We start from the raw sequence: 16,085 nt of genomic DNA, 5'->3' as shown, positions 1-16,085 counted from the left end.
GCCCCCCGGCCCCGCGGGTGCTCGCTGCAGGGGGCGGGGGGCGCGCCCGCCGCCGCGCCGCAAAGTTGCCGCCGCTTCCCTACTGTCCCTCTTCAGTCCCTCGCCCCGAGCCGTGAGTTTTCTGCTTAAAATACATTAACGAGTCCTTTCGTTTGCTTGTTCCTTCAGGGTCGCGTGTTAGTTTTGTTGGAGGGGGGTGCAGGCACTCTGTTACTCGGGGAGAGAGCTGGCAGATGTCCCAAGTGAGAGAGCCTCTTCCTCCGGGGCCTGGAGGGCCAGAGCAAGCTCCGACTGAAAACAGCTCTTTGATCTCGCTCCCTCGAGGTAAGTTGCTTTAAAGTTTCTCTGTAATTGTTACGCCTTATATTTGAATGATACATTTACTGATTTGATTTGTGGGTTTTAACCCCTCTTTTCTTTCCCCTCCCCTCTTTAGGGTATCTCTGTAGCACTTTCACTTCACCACTTTATTGTTTTAATCTGAAATTCCCATAAAAAAATGAAAAAGCAAAACAAAACAAAAAAAACCAACAACAAAAAAAAACCCAAAAAAAGAAGGAAGAAATGCGCTAGTCTCAGCACTGATTTTCAGTACTTGAAAAACTGCAGTGATTCAGAGGCAGATGTTGCTCCTTAAAAATTGCTTTTGTTTTTCTCAGCTTTGTGTTTGTGTTTAGAAATTCTTTCCTGTGAAGCTGTCCTTCCAGGTCTTGAAGTAAATTATGGAGGCTTGATCCAATAGCAAGAGCATTGTTGAGGTTGGAGGTCACTTTGCTGGTTTTTTCTTAGATTACTCTGTGACGCTGCAGCTAAAACCAGTTTCTCAGAATATAACTTGTTTCCTATCAGCTGTTCAGAAGGTTGTTTAAAAGTACTTTCATCTTAAAGATAAATTATTTAAGTTATGTCTTATTTGAACAAAATACATTGATACCCTGATCACCTTCATGTAGGGAAGTTTCACAAGGTATATTGCAGATTATCCTCAAAACTGAGAAGTCTGTTTGCCTGTCAAGTCCTGGTCTGTGAATATGAGACGTTTTTTGTTTATTCATTTACAGCTATGGTTTTCCAGAATTCTCACAGGAGTTTGAACAGTCTCTGAAAAACAGACAAATAATCTTGTTCAAGAACTGTAACTTTATTCATAACTGGTTAACTGGAGCAGAGCCTGGTAACACAGTTGTGCAACTGTGGATTAAAGATGCAGCCTTGTTTTTGTAACTAGGAAAATCAATAGCTATGTGTAATCAGAGTTGAAGACTCCTTTCAGAAACCAGAAAGTATCTGTAGCTAAGTAAAAAATGTTTTGGCAGGGAGATACAGCAAGTTGGCTTATACTTATCTTATTGTTGGATGGTTTTTTTGTCCTAGAGAATGACTCATTACTTCTAAACAGTAAAAAATAATAATAAAAAAGATTAAATGCAGAAGATCAAGCATGCGGAACTGAACTGCTGGAATCACATTTTTGCCAGAACCATCAGTACCTGTGATATGTGTTTATTTTCAGTGTGGTGTTTTTATCTTTTAGGTGGTCAGCTGGCCACACTGGTTAAATTCTGCATGTAGGCCATACATCAAAGTTGCTGAAGTTATAAGTCAGTGAACTAATAGCATGGAAAGGGGTCTCATTCTCACAGTGCCACTTCAAACTGAATTTTCACTGTGAAGTGAAAGTCCTATGTATGATTGTAAATACATGCCCTTTTTTTTAATGAAAAAGCAGAGAAATACTGATCTGTCCCTGACAAGTAATGCACAGAAAATCCGAATGACACAATTAAACCTCACAGCTTTCTTAGGGATCAGTAAGGTACAAACAAACATTATGATTATAGTTTGCGCGCTGGCCACACCTATCAAGGCACATGGTTTTAAAGCTTATATACAGTCCACATATAGACAAAGCTGGTTTGTAACAGAATTCAGCAGCCAAATACATAAATTTATTCTAATGAACTTAGATTTAAGGATAATATGGATTCTTAATGTGGATATTTGTTGCTTTTTTCTAGTCTAAGTCTGTTGGGGAAGTGGGGGTGGAAAGAGGAAAAGGTGAGTTCATAACATTTCCAGTCTATATTCCAGCATTTCTGTTGTCAGCTTTGCAGTGTGTGGTTACAGGGTAAGGTAATTCAGATATTCCAGGGCTGAGGAACTAAGATAGTATGTCTGGGACTTTCAACAGCCCCTATCCTTCTGTTCTACCCCCAGGACATCCAAAATGACATTGACTTCTCTAGAATTTGGTGATAATTTTAAAAGCTTTGATTGAAGTTCATATTATTGACCTATAAATGACTTCATCTATTTACAGTGAGATACTTGAAATCTGGGTTGACCTAGAATTAAAGATTCCTTAATCAGGAAAAGATGGCTTATCTTCTATGTATAATAAAGTATTAAGTGCAGTCTAATGAGAAGGAATTTCTCATTTTTAACAGCATACTTTAATGTGCTTTGTATATTTGTTTAACTGATACAGATACCTTATACCCTGGGAACAAACTTTCACTCTTCTGTAGTTCTGTGAGGTACCATCAAGAAATCCAGATATACAAAGTGCTCCTTTTGCTTGCTGTCATATACATGCAGATGCTGAAGATTAATTGTATTTTTCCATGAAAGGAAAAGAAATTTCAGTTGAATTTTGCATATTCAAAAATGGCTATCCTACAACTTAGTTAAAGACCAGACAAACTCAATAAAGCTTAGGCAGTATGCAGGGATATTCATCAGTTGTGGACATGATGAAAACTGGTTTGAGGCATAATTTGGCCTACAGATGTTGTGTGCTCTGGCTTTCATGATTTAAAAGAATTTTTCTGTGTTACTTTGACCAATATGTTCTCTCAACATCTCCCCCATCACTGTTCTTCCTTGTTAGTTCATTTTTGAATAAATGCATAAATATTAGTGAGAATCTGGACACCACCCCTATACAATTAGTGTGCTGTGAGAGAGAGCAGATGAAATCCTAGCATTTTCTTTTTTGACAATGTCAAAATTCAACTTCAGTCTTTAAACCATTATCTGTGTCAGTGGGGTCTGCTGCTCTAAGAGACGCTGCAGGGTGGAAGGTTTAACCATTTCTGTGATCATGTTAATTTCTGCCACATCCTTCCAAAAGTGTAGCTCTACTTGTGCAGCCTTGTTCAAGATCCTGGTGATGCCCTCTTTCTTGTCCTGTAGCTCATGGACCTTGGAACCAAATTATGATTACATCTAGTTGTATTATGTAGTCAGTAAATAGTGTCATGCCTCTGCTCAGACCACTTTAATTTGGTTGTGATCAGGTATTTCTCAACTTGTAGCTACCAAAATAATGTCCCTGAGGAAGGAATGTGTCAATTCATGACCATTGGACTGTTTGCTTTAAGGAAAATATTTCATATATCAGAGGCTATGGTGTGATTATTGCCTGGACTATGGGTAGACTTTTTTGATTAAATCCTCTGCATTTGAATAAACTATGGAATACAAGAGAGAAATTCAGTGGACATGGAACTAAATTTAGAGAATCAGGCCACATTTTAGAAAATGCAGGACTGTCATCTATAAATTATTTGGAATGCTTTTATCTTTGCTTTTTGGTAACTAACTGTAACCTAGAATAACAAAGGAATAATGTTTAGCTTTCTCAATTAAGAAAGAAAATCAAAACAATAATTATGATAATTAACTTATTATGAAATTGAGACTGATAATTTCACTATGATTACTCTTTACATGATGGAAATCCACATTAATTTTTTATTTTAGTGGGGTGGGGAGGATGGAGAAATATAGTAGAAATATCAAGGGTCAGATTCCGTAAGTGTTCTCTCTGGTGCAAATCATCTCACTGTTGCTGGATGGAGATGCAGTTCTGATTTGCTATCTCAAGAAACCATATGCAGCAACTAATACTTCCATTCAGAAAATGTACAAAGTACTCCTCTTCAAGAATGTGATTCTAATCTCATCATGTTTTCTGTGCTTAACTGTTTTCATGATGAGGAGCACTATAGGAATCTGATGGCTACATGAGATTGGGTGACAAAAGACTTAATGCAGGGAATGTTTGGACGTTCTTGGGGCAACAATGATTGCTATCACAATAATTATTCCACTTTACCAGCAACGCCTCAGTGTTATGAGTAATGTATTTTTATTTTAATGTTTAACCAGTGTGCTCAGATTGCTCAAACTTACCAAATATTTCCTCTGAAATTGTGTTGTCTCTTGCTATTTGACAAGAGTTGAGAGAATCTGTGTTGTTTCATTGCTGTGTGGCAGTACTGAGGCATTTATTTAATATTACTGGCTAAAATATCTAAGACTTTGGTAAATAGGTGTCTGACTCTAGTTGTCATGAAAGTATATGTCTGCTTTCAGTTTCACGTGCATACCCTTCCAGTGAAGTGATTCATGCCCACATGGGTGTGATAGACTTGTATTTCATAGAGTTGACTGTAAAGGTCTTGTGTTGAGTTTGAAATATTTTTGTTCCATCTTGTATCACAGGTTTATTTTATATCACAGTAATTCTTCTTCAGTTCAGCTCTGGGCTCTCAGAAGTTAGATTTCTCTTTGCTTCATAACGCTTCTTTTTTTTTTCCTAATAAGTAACATCCTGCAATGAGTGTGTTGTCCTTCTGTTTTTATTTGGATCAGCCATGCAGTTTTGAAGTAAATCTGTTCGCCTCTACTTTGATTTGCGTTGTGGAGTGATCCTAGGGCGTGACCTGGATGGGATTCCTTTTGCTCAAAATAATCTGAAAGTTGCAGGAATGTGCCCAGTACACTCCAGCCACTAGTAAGCCTTCAATCTTTGAGATTAAATCTGAGAACTAGTTCAAAGTAGAAAGCCCCTGGAACATGTATAATATGGAATATCCTTAAAGTTAACTCTTGCTGTACAGGCCCAGTTTTATTGGCCCATGCTTTTACTAATACAGCCGCAGCTGCCAAGTGTTGCTTAGCACTTCCATGAAACTGGTTTTGTATACATGTGAAACTTCTTTGGATGAATGGCATACATTCATAACTGACTGCATAATTAGTGTGATTATTTTTGAAAAGTTTTCACTTATGTGTTTGACCTTCGTAACACTTAAAATAATGCAGAATACCTATTTTCACATTGCTGTTCATTTTTACTTTATCATGACTCAAATTTGTTCAGAGCTGTCGAACTTCTAGTACTTTCATAGTTATACCATAGCTTGCACCTGCAAAATTCTTTGTAAGTTTCCCAAAAAACTGCTCAGTTAAATTGCTCTAATTTTGAGAAACTAATTTTTTCTGTGGCACTTCTGGAGCCATTGAAAGTTGCAACAAGACATTTAAGGGAAAGCCACTGAAATTAAATTGAATCCAAATAATTTTTATTTTTAGTTTTAAAACAATCAAACATCTAATTGGATGCTTCCAACTCCATAATTTGTGGATTATCAGTGTTTATTAGATGTTCTTAATGAAGTGAGATTGTTTCAGGCAAATGCTGGAATAGGCATTCTGTTACACAAACTGTTGAACTTATTTGTTATGTAAAATGCCTAAAACTTTTAGGCATTTCATGAAGTAGATGGTAGGTGTTACTGTTAACGATTACATTGTAAAATGTGGTATTATTAGGATTTCTTTGTGTCAAGGTTATTAATGAACAGAGGAAGTGTTAGAAGTGCAGTGTTTGCCACATGCTCTTCAGTCCCTCCCAACAACTGTAGGCTTGAGACAGAGAACTGATTGTTACATTTCCTTTTGGAAACATTCTTTGACTTTTTTATTCCTCATAGATCTTCTTATGTGTTTGTGTTTATGTTTTGTGACAATTGTTTTTCTTTTGTAATTTTTCTCTTCTTTGAAGGACAAAATTTCATTTGGGATGATTTGAACTTTGCACATGTATTTTTAAATTTGCATCTGCTTGTTATAGGATAAACTCAGGCCTTCTGAGGATTCATCCCAACAACTGGGTCAACTTTAGGTGCCTAAGTAAACTTTGCCCCATGCTTCCAAATTTTTCCCCCGCCCCTAAGCTGTAAAACTGTCAAACTGTTTGTGAGTGCAGTTTTCGAGATCACAGTGACCACCGTGCCAGTGCATTTTGCTTATTTCTCTCTCCTTGATGGGAATGATGCACTCAGGTTTCCAGAAACCTTTCTCAGCAGTTGTTTTTTCTTTACTATTTGGAGTCCAAATGCAGTCCACCACATTGCTGGTGAACAGAAAATGGATGTGTCATAGCAGCAAAGCCTTCAGTTGTTGCAACAGAATTCATTAAATTCATTTTATGTACAAACTTGTACATTTTATAGACAAGCTCTAAACCTGTTTCTCAAGTCCAGTTTGTCATTTTGCTAGTCATGCACTCTTATGATTCACATTCTTGGAAGTGATGACTGAGTCAATGTGTAGGGTTATGTGTCATCTAAAGAACAGAAATCAGCTGCCAATCACATTCTGGGGACATGCAATCCACTTATTGTGGGAACTTGTTTGCATTTTTGTTTTGTGTATGTTACTTACTTCATGATACATGATACCATCTGTATGAACACACAGAGACCCATTTCTGAATAAGAAGATGTGGTGGAGCTCTTGGGGGCAGCTGGAGCATGGATGTACAAATGGATGAGCACTTGAAGAAGAGGAGTTGGTTATTTGTCAAATACTTGAGCTCTTTGAAGTGTGTCTTGCAAATACACATCCATTACCTATCTTTTTTGTACTTTCTATCAGTTTTGTGTATTAATTTCACCTCCACTTTATATCCTCTACATTATAGAGAAAGATACATAAATATAGCTGTGAAAAGAGAGATAAGTCACTGGGATGGTCTAAGAATTTTTCAGGAATTAGTTTGACGTATGTTCCAGCAACTTCCCAAAGACATAGAATTGGAAGAAATTGGGGGAGATTGCCCAGTATACCCTTTTTGCCTAATTTACAGAGGTCTTTCTTGACAGCTTTGACTACTTGTTAAGTTTTCTTTTTGGTAGGGCTGTTGTAATAGTAGCCTTGTTGCTAATCCAGACTGCTGACATTCAGTTGGTGGAGTCCTGCAGAATGTATTTGTCACGTTGCAAAGAAGTGTGTGTAACCAGAGGCATATTATCCAAACTCAAACAAAAGTTAACATTCAATATTACAATAGTCTCAAAGGTGAAAACAAGTCTCTACTCTATGGAATATATATATATTGCTGTGTATTTAAAAAATAAATATAACACGATTATGGTAAAATGAATGTATGTACTATAAAAATGATTTATGTATACTTAAGTAATTCTGTAGAGAAAAAGCAATAATTCACTTTATTCACTTATTTAATGAAGCAATAATTTTGAGATGTGATTAAAATTTTAATTTTTTTTCACTAAGTGGCTTACCAGTTGTCTGTATCATAGATATTATTTGGCTGTTAGTCATCTCAATTCTATACTTTGTTAGCATGTCATATCTCTTACTTATTTAAATCTTAAACTTGCATGAATCTCTGGACAAGTAGAGTTTCTGTCTATGCTTACCTTCAGGATAAACCACAGGGTGTTTTGTGTGGGTGTCACTCCCTGGGGCTTTTGACTAGAAGCTCTTCAGCCCTGGCACTGCTGTTAGTTTAGGGGAAGTGCAGAGCCACACAAGTTGCTGATTTGGGGCTGAACTGTGGTAGGTAAGAAGTCTGTGTTTCTTTTGTGGCATGACCTAGAGTAACTTACTGAAGAGAGATTGGATTTATACTTTAGCACTGCCAGACTCAGAACATAATGAGTCTTTTCTTTCCATTATTTGAACTGTTAAGAGGAGCATCTCTTTTTCTTCTTGGCTGTCAGTATTGGGTTAGCCACATGAGAGTGGAAGGGTGTGCTAAAGGAAGCAGAAGCTGAAATACTAAGGAAGTTTTACAAAAAGAATTCTTAAAGGTAAGCTTGATTGAAACAGAAAAGTGTTACAAATTTACTTGAAGATGCAGTGGAAAAAAGTCATACTTGTCTATGGCCAGATCCATTAGTATTTCTGTCAGACTAAGGTCTTTGTGTTGATTCTTCATAAACTACTGTTGTGACTATTCTTAGGCACCTAATGTAAAAGTAATGGCATCAACAAAAGATGGGAATGTTCTTGAGGCTGTCTTCGTGTGTGACTGGGTGTAATTGGTATGTTTTAGGGGGACCTCTAGTATTAAAGAAAATACGATCCCATTATCAACTGTGTATTATAAGGGAATAATCAGTTAATTCCTTTGTACAAAAACTGAGATGTGGTACGTATTCAAGAAAAAGCAACTGAATCAAGACACCAGTGTTTGTCTGTTTTCAGTGGTCTGATGCATCAGAAACGATTTATGAAAAAATGGTCAAATAAAGAGATCGTAAGATCTACTATTTCTAAAGCCCCATTGTACTAAGTCTGGGTGTGATGGGTTTCTTCAATGCAACCTCTGTGGTGCTGTGTTTGGGATCAGTGAGTCAAACAGGGTTGATAGCACACCAGTGGGTTGGCTATTGCTGAGCAGCAATTGCACAGCATCAGTCAAGGTTCTCTCTTTTCCCACTTTTCTCTACAGTGACTAGACTGTGGGTAGGCATGGGGTTGGGAGGGGACATAATCCAGGCAGCTGGCTCAGGTTGACAAGAGGGCTATTCCATGCCATAGAATGTCATGCTCTGCAATAAAATCAGAGGGGGAGGTTTATGGGGAGGTAGCCATTGCTTAGAGACTGGCTTGGGCATCGGTCTACTTGTGGGAGATGGTGGGTGATTGCCTTTGCATCTCCTGTTCTACTTTTCCTTCCTCTTTTCTTCACTTACAAACTGTATCTTGACGCATGACTTTCCTCCCTTGGGTCTTTCTGTTCTCTCCCCTTGTCCTGCTGGGGGCTGGGGAAGGAAGGAGAGGCTGGGTGGTCCTTAGCTGGTGCCCAGGGTGAGCTCACCACACCACAGAGCAGCATCTACCAGGATCAGCTGCTCCAGTGGGCAATTCTGGCATGCAAAGAAGGATACCAAACACATGATTAATGGTGCAGGTTTCTGTTGTGCACATTTACAGGGAGGTCTTCATGTGAATTCAATAGATCAAAGAAGAGATAATTAATGTTGTTTCGAACGTCCTATAAAAATTGTTTGGTGTTTAATTGCAACATTGTTTCTTTTTAAACTTTTTAATATTGCTGCTTCTTTCTTGTTAACTGCTACTATTGTTTACATGGTCTTGACTGGCCGTTTACTATATCCAGTTAGAATAATAGAAGTGCACATGAAAAATACACATACAGCCTACATAGTGAGAAAAAAATAAAAAAATACTGAACTGAAAACAAGCAGAGGGATGAAAAATAAATTTGTATGAATAATGATGACTGATTGTATTCTGCACTCCTTCAGATTTCTTAGCTAAAAATGTAATCTGGAACACTGAGGGCCCCATAATATTAGCATTATTGTTTCCTTACAGCCGTTCATTGTTTACTACATGAAATAATAGGGTTCTGCAAAGTCATATCCTATACAAGAGAATTCTATACAGCTACTCTGCGGGTCTGTACTAGCACTGCTGGGTACATATTATAATTTTGGTGTCATTGCTGTAGTAAAGTAATTTAAGAGCAAAATCTCCTAAAATAGGTCATTTAAGCTTAGTGTTTGTGGAACGTAGACTGCTTTTACACTAGCTCTGTCAGGACACAACTTATTTTTATTCAGTCCCTTCCAGAACACTTTTCAAACACTTTTGAAACACATTTGCACCTAATACTTAACTGCAGAGGCTAAATCATCATACTTCAATATGGTCAATTTGTATTTGATAGATACCAGGCAGAAATGATTTGTATCTGATGTCTGTCAAAGAGGTTGAAAAACTCTGTGTTTTGGTTTGGTTTTGTTGTTGTTTTTGGTTTGGTTTGGTGTTGTTTTTTTGAGGTTTTTTTTGGGGGGAGGGGTTGGTTTTTTTTGTCGGGGGTTTTGTGGTTTTGGTTTTGTTTTCTTAATGTTAATAGGATGAGTATCTAGGTAAGATTAAGTCATCAGTGCAAGGGGCAAAACTCATTAAAGTCAATATCTTCCCATTCATTTCAATAACTATGCCAATCCCAGAGAAACAGTTCCTCTCAGGATGGGCTTGAGGAAATATGGACAAGTGGTTGGGAGGGAGGACTGAGGGCGACGTACCATGGAGGTAGCTAGGTCAGACATTTCAGAGGTAGAAACTGATAGAAGGGGAGCAGCAGTGCTTGAAGGCATATGCTACTATGCACACAAGATGGCATATATTATTTTGAGTGATGTTCAGTGCCTCAGTTGAATAGGGTGGATAACAAAGGCAGAAAGTTAGGATTTAAAATCAAAGTGCTGTGGGTTACATGAAAAACTAACCTTTACTATGTCATAGTAGCAAAAAGTGATTTTTCTGTGTCTCAGGACTGGAATAATTGCTTTACTGGAGGATACAGTATGATTCATTGTAATATGGGATTTATAAACATGTTCTTGTTTGAAACAAATAAATAGAGCTAACAGACTTTTCAGCAGTTGCTCATTTAGATTTACTGTAAATAATAAATGTAGGTATACTAAAAAGAAATACATGAGACTGAAAACATGTAGTGTTTTACAGATCCCTTGAGTAAGATAATATAAACTGATAATCTGTTGCTGTGAATAATGAACGAAGTAATGCCAGATTTGAAAATGTTTCCTTGAATGCCACTAGGAAAAATCTGTGGCAATCAAGAACAAAAAGATCTCTGTGTGTGGCTTTGATTATTAAAACATTAATGACAGTGAAGATGTAAACCTTCACTTACCTTGGTTTGAGGAAATTCTGGTCTGCTTGTGATAACTGGCAAAATCATCAAAACAACAATATCTGTTACATTGTGAAATAAGCTGAAGAATCTCTCAAATAACCTTACTATGGAATTTTCCTTGCATCTTATGTATACTTGGAGAGAAGAAATACTTTTCATTAATGGCTAAATGTTGACTTTTAATCAGCAGTGGCTTTTAAAAACTATTTTTTAAAATGAAAAATAGGTAATTGTGTTATAATAATTTTTTCTGATTTTTTGTACTAATCACTTTTGAAGTTCCAACTATATTTGTCTTTGATTATGTGTATAATTATAAAAAAATAGAGAACAAAATTTTGTAAAATTACTATGTGGGTAAAAAATAATGTTTTTTTTGTGTGTGACAAAGCTATTCAAATTTTTATATGAAAATTTCGTGGAAGCTAACTAAATAAGGAAACCCCCCCCCCCCCACTATAATTCCTTACAGAAGCTGCTATTATTTTGCACAGTTGGGTACAATATGACTAAAAGTCTTTCTTAAAGAGAAATTATATTGATCTAGGCCAGAAAGCAAATGGAAAATCAACTTTATTGTAAGTTAATTCTAAGGAAACAAAAGGGGATGCTAGGACAAGTTATATTTTATGCCCTCTTACTTTTAATTTTCAAAAATTCATTTTGCTGACATAGAGAAAAAGTACTGTAGAAACTAATATCTTGAAATTTCTTTTGACTTAGGAAAAACTGACCAAGAGACTACTGTGACAGGAGATAAAGACATAAACCAGCCTTGCAGTAATCAAAGTATACAAGCAGAGATACAAGAGCAGTCCATCTGGGGAAATCGCACTGATGGTGACCTCATCAGAAGTAAGTATTTCCAGAGCAAATTGCTGCCATTGAGGCATGCTTTCACAGTGTAATGGGATACTGCCTGTTGACTCTGTTAAATGTGTGTCAAATGCAATTGTGTTGCAACCGTAATGCACATCTACTGAATTTATTTCCCAGATTGACTCCTGTCAGGATGCACAAGCAACGAGTATAAAGAAAGGTGTGATTCGAGTGGTGCAGTGTGGTAAAGACCTCTGTAGCATCTACGCTTTCAAAGCCTTAGTGTTGCATTCTTCTCTTATCATTAATAGTACTATAGTTAGTACTGCATGCATGCAGCTGTGCTAGGTGTCATCACCTTCAGTTTCCCAGGTTATACATATATGTAAGCAGTAGAGTAAACTATGCTGAAAGCAGTTGCTTCCAGATGCACTGAGTACTGGTCAGCTGTAGGTTTTTTAAGAGTTTTGAATCCTAAAGTAGTTATTCTTTTCAAAACTAGAAGAATGCTGTAAGATAAGGTTTTAGACCTATGCTGTAAAACTGTGGAGTTTTTAAATTAGTTTTTATGGGTCCACATTTCTAGTGTATGTCCTGTATGCTTTAAAACATAAAAAGGTATGCAAGATTATTCCTATTGTCCTGTGTTGGACTGAAGATCATATGCTATCCATTGAACTCTCCTAAGGCAAAAATATTTCTGTCCACTGCCAGAGGTAATATTGCTCTAAAATTCTGTGAGTGCGTGAACGTTAGTTGCTCAAGGGAGAGGCAGCATGAGGAACTGTTCTCTAATTATAGGGTGTATTCAGAAAGAAAATGGACTAAATGCAGAGTGGTGCTCCAGCTCTCTTGAGGGCATCTGATCACACATTTCAGGGTTAGTCTCTCTTTACAGTGCACACTATACTGTAGAAAGTGGGGTAAATTCATATTTCTGAGCCTGCTGTTGTCAAAACTGGTGATTTTTTGCTGCAGTTATCTGTTTTTTTTTAGGTTGTTTTTTCGTTAGTTTTATTAGTTTGCATAGTTGTTTTTTAGTCTTATCTTTACATTCAACTTCTCTGGAACTTTGTGTTAGCATTTAAAATTCTTTCCAAATCTTCGTTAATCCTTTTTTTTCTAAGTAATTAATCCCAGTAAATACTTACACCTCTAATGTATTGAATAGTTACCTAGATCCTTACCAGATATTTATCTGACAATTTAAAATAATTTTTAAAGGACCACAAACAGGGAGAATTGTCCTGCACACCTTGAGAGTTTACTTAGTTCCAAAAGATTATTATTTTAGACCTAATTGTCCCTCGACAAACAATTGCTTTGTGGTTATGTTGAGGATATGGAAAGGTGTGTATGGCATCTTCTGCTTCTGGAATGGCCTCCTTCTCATTCCTTCTTCCTATAGAAGCTTCTTTATTCCCAAACCCATGAGAAAGCAGATTTATTTCATAGCAGTTAGCAGCATGCCTGAGCTATGGAGGGAAGGACGAAGGACTGCAGAGTGATGCTGTACATCCTCTAATCTGTTCCTCACCAAGACATACTGCAGTGGCTGCACTGGGGAGTGTGAGGAAATGATATCTTTTTTTCAACATATAGTAGAAATTGCAGCAGATAGTGGAAACCCCTGGTAAAGTGACTTGATGATTATATGTAGTTATATCTCTGTGATGGGAGGGTTATGTGCTGCTGAATTATATAAAAAAAAAGGAACAGGGAGCAGGGCAAAGATCGGATAAAATGTAGAGGTAAAAGGTACTGTTCCAGTGTGCATGACCGTCCTTAGCCTGGAGCCACGAGTAGCTTTACCTCTGAGTTTGTGAAAAGCAAGTTTAGCTGAAAGCTGTAAGTTTCTTAAACACTTAGTCTTAATAAGTGTGTAGTAGAGGCTTTATTATGAGTCATATTTGATTAGATGCTATGATGCAAACCTCTCTTTGCTTCAGGTAACTTTTACATATATATATATATAGTATAAAGTCTTCCAGATGGAAGAAACAAAAATTATGAAATCAAAAATCAAAGCAGGTTTTTATGGGGTTTTTTTGGTTTTTTTTTTTTTGGGGGGGGGGACTTATGAGTAGGGAAGTTTGTTCTTTTAAAAATTGAGGAACAGTGCTTGACTCAGTTATACGTCTTGTAGTTTGCAGACATTTTACAATGCAATATACCTAGTAATGTAAGTTTGAAAACTAGAACAAGTGCAGCAAAGAGAAGCTTTCTTATCAGAAACATTACTTAGGTATTTCATGTAAAAAATAAGTATTGTAGCTCAGAATGGTCTTGATTCAACCAGATCTGTTACCCCACCAAACTAAAGTTTGCAGACTGTTGCATAGTGAAAGAAGTTTGAGGTTGGAATAAACAGTGTTTTGATTATTACACTATATTTTAAAACTCTTTCTTAAAATTGTTTTAGACAGCGCGTACTTCACAACTGTTCACCACTATCTTAGTGATTCAGTTTCCTTTTTTCCCATACAGATTGTTTTCCATCCCCACAGCTGATACATACTCCATTTGTCTTACCATTAGCTTTTACTTTATAAATGTTTCCAGCATTTAATTTCCAAGGTTTTCCTTGTTTGCAGCTGTTTTATCCTGCTGTTATATGGAATTAGATTAATCAGTCAGTTCTACTGGCACACTAACAACGAAGTCCACTGTTAGAGCCCCTGTAATGACTTCATTATGTATGATTTCTCATTTGCACTTGTGAACTCAGTTTACCAGGCAACATCAATAAACTAAAACACTGCCCCCGTTTTCCACAGTAAGATGTTTTACATTCACCTTGCTTTGCCCTTTCAGTCCTTTTTGCAAACTCCCTTTTTTAACCTCCAGAGATTTTCTCCGAATTAGCCTTTTCCCCACCTCCTTTGGAGCATCCCTTCTCCCCATTAATGAAAATGTTCATAATATCCTGGCTAAGTGGTTAATCTTACGGGAAGCCTCAACCAAGGAATTTATTGTTTTTGAAGACAGCTTGAGAATCAAAAGATTACTATATACTGACATACAAACAAAGAAGGGCTATAGAAGGAGAAAGCAGTTGTATTACCTTTCTGTCGTAATTGTGAATACACTTGCATAACTGTTAACTGGAAGACTGTTCAGTTGGAGAAGGGTCAGGGGAGAACCACAAATATCTCAGGAATGACTGGAGTAGTTGAAAACATGCCTTATTGTGGAAAACCTCCTGGAATTCAATCTGTTTAGTGTTAACAAGGGGAGTAAAGAGGGGCTTTGCCTAGTCCCTAAGAAGCATACCACAACAAACAGAAATTTGGTAAGACAGTTCTTCAACTATAGCAAGACAAAGGGAGAACTCAATATAATGTCCAGAAGTTCAGTTAGACTAGGAATAAGGTGTACATTTTTTAACAGAGTATTTGAGAACAGGAAAAACTGCCAATTACTTGCTGATTTTATGTGTGTTAAATTGGTTTTAGTCATCACAAGGTGGCAACTGCTATCCATATCCTTCAGTTTTAGGATCTGAGTGAGAGTCTTTCCATAGTGGTTCCCCCAGTTGGAAATACATCTATTTTTCAGTACAGTTATTCTTCAAGAAAATATTGAGACCTGTTCCCTTCCCTTCACAGATGCACACATATTTTTATTTTATTTCTGACTGCAGAGGTTCTGCTTTTCAAAAGAGCTTTAGAATAACCCCATCTGCTGTCTTTTTTGGCAGTGCATTTTAAATATCTGCAAACACCTTCTGCTTATTTTCATTGTATGGTCTGGTGGCCCATAATGGAGTGGTTCTGCTTCTGTTATCACTCACTGTTGGCAAGTGAGGAGGAGTGCATGTTAAAACATGCATCAGGGTAACCTGTAGCTGTGGGAATGAAGCCATAGCAGTTTTTGCTGCTCTGTGTTACTACAATGCTCTGCTTTGTTCTCTGGAAGAGGTATGGGATATTTTTTGCCTCTTAGAGAAAAAAAGGCAGTAAAGATGGATTTTAGAATATTTAGGCAGGATTTTTGCAGGGGGTACTAGGTTATCTTCAATGTGTGTTGCTATGCAGGGAAAGGAATGTTTAGGAGGGAATAAAATGCCAGTCTTCAACACTATTTGCTTGTGAGGATTTAATCTCCTTTCTGGTTCTCAAGCAGAACCTTAGCTATGTGATATTTAAGAAAACAAAAAACATCTACCATAGATTCAAATTGTCATGAATAATTGATTAATAATAATCCAATTCTCAAGATTAAATACCTAAAATATGCCCATGTTTTACAGATAGAAAGGTCATTGCTATCCATCATTTTCTAGCTTCAATTGCCTCTTTCTTGTCCATGGAACACCCTCCTGATAAGAGTGGTTCTTCAGAGAAAGGGATGCTTCTTTCAGCTCTGTGGGGATCAAACAATTTTATGTGTTCTTGTGGCAACTATTTTATTTACTATATTCTTCTGAAATATAAACCTAGATTTTTTATCTTTTTGTTTTCTATAT

At 36.9% G+C, this 16,085-nt stretch overlaps 1 protein-coding gene across 2 annotated transcripts in view; it reads left to right on the top strand.

Moving 5' to 3' along the window:
• The window catches only part of MDFIC (MyoD family inhibitor domain containing), a 51,696-nt gene that overhangs the window by 1,891 nt on the left and 33,720 nt on the right, over positions 1-16,085 (top strand). For both annotated transcript variants that reach the window (XM_008632740.2, XM_017733110.1), the window contains exons 2-3: positions 169-324; positions 11,522-11,653. In XM_008632740.2, the coding sequence (XP_008630962.1) occupies positions 234-324; positions 11,522-11,653 (223 nt within the window). In that variant the 5' untranslated portion in view covers positions 169-233. The remainder of the gene's footprint in view (positions 1-168; positions 325-11,521; positions 11,654-16,085) is intronic.

This window comes from Corvus brachyrhynchos, unplaced genomic scaffold (genome assembly GCF_000691975.1).
Source record: "Corvus brachyrhynchos isolate BGI_N302 unplaced genomic scaffold, ASM69197v1 scaffold32, whole genome shotgun sequence".
NCBI lineage: Eukaryota > Metazoa > Chordata > Aves > Passeriformes > Corvidae > Corvus > Corvus brachyrhynchos.
This window is presented reverse-complemented; position numbering and strand designations above follow the sequence as displayed.